General features: G+C 38.3%; 1 protein-coding gene across 1 annotated transcript; it reads right to left on the bottom strand.

The window, feature by feature from the left end:
- Positions 1-3,659: 3,659 nt before the first annotated feature.
- On the bottom strand, positions 3,660-4,607 carry LOC124092720 (olfactory receptor 5AN6-like). Its single transcript, XM_046444527.1, has one exon. It carries the CDS (start codon positions 4,605-4,607, stop codon positions 3,660-3,662), a length of 948 nt encoding a protein of 315 aa, XP_046300483.1.
- Positions 4,608-5,806: the final 1,199 nt, after the last annotated feature.

Raw genomic sequence — 5,806 nt, 5'->3', positions numbered from 1 at the left:
CGGGTATAATCTTTAAAACATTACACACGTGAAAGTCTGTACAGCACTGTCACGACTCAGACCCTGGCCCTGTCTATGAACAGTTATGTTAATGCAGAATCTTGGGATGGGCCTCCCTCTACTGGTTAATGAGGGCCTAACATTTTGATGTCTCCTAGTGACAGTGTCCGATAAAAGAGACATAGAAGACTTACTTCCATTTTACATGCCATTCCATATTCGTTGGCTAATTTAGGCTTCTTCATAGCTATATGATGTAATCTTGACAGTCAATAGGAAACCCGAGTTGGTATAAGTCAGGCTACTTGTTTTTTTTTTCTTGAGACAGGGTCTAAGTTGCTTAGCACCTGGCTAAATTGCTGAGGCTGATCTTGAATATGCAATCCTCCTGCCTCAGCCTCCAGAGCCACTGGGATTACAGGGCATATACACCACGCCCAGCTTCAAGACATGTTTTAAATTTCAAGGGGATCTATATTCAATCTCTTCATTCCTACTTCTAACCAAAGGGGCTGCTCCTCTCTTCTTCCTTCCTTCCTCATTTGACTCTATGCCAAGATAGTTCCTCTTGGTGACATCTAGTCCACGTCATAGCACAACAGAAGGGTGGATTGCTGAAGCCCCAGCTGCATTGGTCAGTTATGGCTCTACCAAAGCTTGAGGTCTGAGACGGTGCAGGGTTAGCAGGGATCTGACAAAGATGTTGGGCTTGAACATTTTACCAAGTCTCTTAGTTTAAGTGTGTCCTCTTCTGTTGGTAAAGGAAAGAGCAATTTCATTTGTATGTGATTCACTCCGAAACAGAGAAGTGCTGTTATTTTGTTTGATTTAAATTTTTTTCTTAGGACCTTGAATTTCCATGGCTTACATCTTTTTTTTTTCTTTTTTTCCCTTTCATAACCAGATCTCTAAGGCATATCCAGCTCAGAAACGTGCCTGCACCATTTCTGAATGTCATCTGTGGTCCCATGTATGCTTAAGTACCTTCCTTTCTCTCTCCCACCCTTCCTTTTTACTGCATTGAGGTCCACTTTGCACAATATAAAATCCATCGGCTTAAAGTGTGTGGCTCAGTGGCTTCTAGTTTATTCACACTTTTGCAACCATTGCCATTCTCCAATTTCACAGATTTCCATCAAGAGAAGCCCCACACCTATTAATACTTTGTCCCCATTCCTCTCCACTCCCTCAGCCCAAGGCAACCACCAATCTCCCTTCTGTCTCTGCAGGTCTGCCTGTCTTGAGCACTTCATGAAAATGGAGTAACACAGTAGGTGGTCCTTTGGGACTGGCTCTTTCATTTAGCGTGGTGCTTTCAGCTCATCAATGCAGAGGGCATCAGTACTTCACCGCTTTTTATGGCCAAATCATGTCCTGTTGTACAGGATGGTACAGATGGACCGTCTCTCCATTTTGCTTTATCAGTTTTCAGTGCTCCAAGTCACCAGACCTCTGACTTATTCTTGGTATTATCCCCTCAGGAGAGAACATATTTCCCTCTGGGAAAGATTTTATCTGTGTTTCACCACAGCTGGTCCCAACTTATTCTTTTTAATGATAATTCTGATATCTGAAGACTTTGGACATTTGTTTTTCTTCCTTGCTAGTTTTCAGTTATGGCGGCTTGATTCTGCATATTGTAAAAATTTTTTTTTTACTATGAACCATTTTTAATTTGTTTTCTTAAACATGATCTGGGAGAAATCTTACTTCTTTACACTGAGAGTATAGCCTTGTTGGTTTTCTGTACAATCACCTTTGAGACCCCAGGACATAACCTCACCCTGGCCCATCACCACCCAGGGTGGTCTCCATAGCAGAAGCTCAGGGCCTGCTACTTCAGCTGGACTGTCCTCAAGGAAGACATTAGGGCACTTGTTCACTTCTCTAGTGTCCTGGTTTCACTTCACTCCGGGATTACTTATTGCTCATTTCCATAAAGTAAATGGAAATACATATAAAAATGATTTCTATTTTAAAGCCAGCATTTCAATTATTTCAGACATGTTTTATTACCCTAGTGCCACATGCAGAAACCCTTGGAAAACTTCATTTTATTGTTCTCTTAACTGTATTTTCAATCCCCCCTTCTTTTAAAATATCATTACCATTTATTGCATATTTCAAGTGAGATAATCGTTGTCCTCGAGGTCTTTTAGGACCTAACATTGCCATTCTTCTTGTGTTTTTCTAATCCCCATTTCCTGGTGTATTTTGAGGTTTGTGTAAATCAATTTTCATTGAAAGTTTATTTGGAAGACTTGTTTAGAGTCTGGGTTTACACTCTCTCTTAAAATCCTTAAAAGAGAACTTGTAATTGGTTCTGGCTAGTTTGGACTTGAGGACACTTCCTACCTGGCACTGCTTTAAATTGTCACTGAAAGATTCCGTGACCTCTATAGATAGTGTGAATTCAGACCATCAGCTTCCATCAGGGTGCATGGTCACATATTCTCAGTTTACTGAGACAGTCAATATTTTCTTTCTTGTGAAATTGAACTTTTCCTTTTAATTTCCTCTTGCACTGAGGAGTAGTCCCCTGGACTCTCAGATGCATGTCTAGGTCTCCTGTCAGACTTCAGGAAGTCCCTGGGTTTGTCTCCCTGTTGCAAAGTTTCATGGGTCTGTCAGAAAATAGGCCAATATTTCCAATGTGAAAGACATCTTCAGGGCTGCCGTTGCTTTCAAGATTCCTGATTTTACTTAATACATATTTGCATACTAAACAGTTTCTTTCTTTTCTGACCTGCTTAGAAAAGTATTTTAAGATATTTCCTAAAAATATATTTCATCAGCCAGGCACAGGGGCACATGCCTGTAATCCCAGCTACTGGGGAGGCTCAGATAGGAGGATTGCAAGTTTAAGGCAACTTAACAAGACCCTTTCTCAAAACGATATATGTAAATATTTTCAATATATATCATTGTTTGTAGCATTGGGTAAATTTATACTATCCAGTCTGCCATAATAACAGAAATGTAATTTTTCAATATACGGTCTGAGGGATTCCTTCTTTTCTTTTTATTTTAACTTTCCAAGGACTGGAGAGTACCATAAAAATTCCTTTGTTTATTCACTTACAAACAATCCCTATTTTAGTTCTAAAAATAAAATACAAAATAAATAAATAAATAAATAAATTCTAGACCATACTCCTTATGACATATTTCCTTGGCAAAGATGTTAGGTCAAAATCTGAAATTACACTTCTCTCCACATTCCTGCCTCAACTGATTGGAATTTGCCTAGGCACCCTGCGCGTTTGAAGTCTGGAACAAAGTAGTCATTATACTGCTTGTGATGTAGTGCATGAGAAAGACCAACGACCTCGTGTTCAGTCCCATTTCCTTTGGCCTGAAATCTGAAGTTCCAAAAGAATGTGCGAGGGTCAAAAACCAAAGAACTGAAGGTTGCCGCTTTATACAAATTGATATACTAACTGCCTTGTAGAGTTCTTGCTGGTGTAGGAGAGGAGAGTCAACTGTCAAGACGGAAAGCAGCCATGGGATTTACATGGCTCTGAGCCAGTACCAGAGTTAGATGGGTTGACTTGGAATTCTGCCATAGCATCAGTGAGAGGGCATCACATTAAATGCATTTCCCTTGCATAGTCTAGAATCTTCCAGTCAGCAGGGTCATTAGTCTATCAGACTTTGAATTAACAGTGGCCATGGAAAAACACTTTCTTCTTCTTACACCTCTTAATAGCATCTTTAATTTCCTTGTTCCTCAGACTGTAAATCAAAGGATTCAACATGGGAATCACCACTGTATAGAAGACTGATGCCATCTTGTCATAGCCCAGAGAATCATCAGAGCTGGGATGCATATAGACAAAGAGACCTGATCCAAAAAAGAGAGTAACTGCTGTCAAGTGAGAGGCACAGGTATTGAAGGCCTTGGATCTGCCTTCCACTGAGCTGATCTTCAAGATGGTGGCAATGATATAACCGTAGGAGACCATGATGACTAAGACAGATGTCACACCAAAAATCACTGCTATCACAAACTTCATGATATGCAAATAAAAGGTTTCAGAGCAGGATAGGACCAATAACTGAGGCAGGTCACAAAAAAAATGGTTGATGACATTCGGTCCACAGAAATTGAGCTGAAGTAAAGCACACAGTTGGATCAATGAACCAAAGCTGCCAGTTACATAGGCTCCCACCACCATCTGCACACAGAGAGTGGGGGACATGACGGCTGTGTACAGCAGGGGATTGCAGATGGCGGCATATCGATCATAAGCCATGGCTGCCAGAAGACAGCACTCAGTCAGACCCAGGCTGGAGAAGAAGAAGTACTGCATGGTGCACCCCAGAAAGGAGATGGATCTGTGCTTCTGGAAGAAGCCTGAGAGCATTTTGGGAGTCGTGGAGGTAACGTAGAAGAAATCTAAGAAGGATAAGTTGCTGAGGAAGAAATACATGGGTGTATGAAGGTAGGGGTCCAACCTAATTAGGACGATGAGGCCCAGGTTCCAGACCACTGTTGAGAGGTAAGTTCCCAAGAAGACTATAAAGAGAACAGTCTTGAGCTTGGGAAAATCTGAGAATCCCAAAAGAATGAAGTTGATTGTTATATTATTCCTTCCTCCAGCCATTATTTGGGAACTTCTTAAATCTGCAGAAAGGTTCTTGGGTTAAAAATGCACTATTTTAATATTATGGAACATCCTTATTTTAACATAGTTTCATAGATTTAGACAAACATTTATCAACATTCAAGCTAACCTTGATAATATAGAACTTATTTTTAAAACTATTGGAAATTCCATTTTTTTACCTACTCTTGATAATTTGGGTTGTAGTCTTGTAATTTTTTTTTCTATACACACAAACATAGAGATGTTGCCAAAATTCTGTCTAAAAGTTGATATCAATTTACAGTACTATCAAGATTTTCTGACAGTATTTCTTGCCAACCTATTATCAGCACAGCCTATATTATTTAGTATTAACCTTTGACAATATTACAGGTAAAAATTATTTCATTGTGTTTCATTCACATTTACTTTATCAACTTGCTCATATAGATAATTTTTACATTTGTTTATTAGGTTATTCATTATTGATTTTAGGAGCTCTCTACTTAAAGAATGTTATAATTCATTGTCCCTTATACCATGACAATTATTTTTCAAGTTCATAATTTATTATTAACATGGTTTACATTATATTTTACTATACAGATTCATTTTATTTTTAGGTCCTGTCCTTGGTATTATACTGAAAAAGATTTATTCACATGATTCAATTGACTTTGACCCACATTTTCTTTTAGTTTGTTTATATTTACATTAAATTTTTGTGGGATATTTTAATAATTGATAGGAATTATAAATCTGAGATTTTGGTTTTAATTTTCCGAATTGATTGCCACTCATCCCAACCCAATTAATTAAATGATTTCACTTTATGATGAAGCCATTTGTGGAATTCCTATTGTGCTCATTCTGCTCAGTTTTCTTTCTTTTTTATTTTTATTTTTTTGTGATACTGGAGATTTATCCTACATGGGCTTTACTCCTGAACAACAACTTCAACCCTTTTAATTAGTTAATTTATTTATGGCTTTTTAAAAATTTGGTTCTTTTTAGTTATACATGATAGTATTTAATTTTATTTTGAAACAAGTTCTCACTAAGTTGCTGAGGCTGGCCTTGAACTTGAAATCTTCCTGACTTGGCCTCCAGGTGTGCACCACCACACCCAGCTATTCTGTTGGATTTTCTGTCAATTAATGTGCCATCTGTTCAGTCCTGCACCAAATTTTTAAATTTCTTATACTTTATTAATAAAT

The sequence above is a fragment of the Marmota monax genome, unplaced genomic scaffold (genome assembly GCF_021218885.2).
Source record: "Marmota monax isolate L192 unplaced genomic scaffold, Marmota_monax_Labrador192_F-V1.1 WCK01_AAM20220418_F8-fsc00038, whole genome shotgun sequence".
NCBI classification, from domain to species: Eukaryota; Metazoa; Chordata; class Mammalia; order Rodentia; family Sciuridae; genus Marmota; species Marmota monax.
Note: the sequence above shows the minus strand (reverse complement) of the source record. Positions and strands in the feature narration are given on the sequence as shown.

Coding starts and splice junctions, on each gene's coding strand:
- LOC124092720 (XM_046444527.1), bottom strand. CDS start 4,607: ATGGCTGGAGGAAGGAATAATATAACAATCAACTTCATTCTTTTGGGA.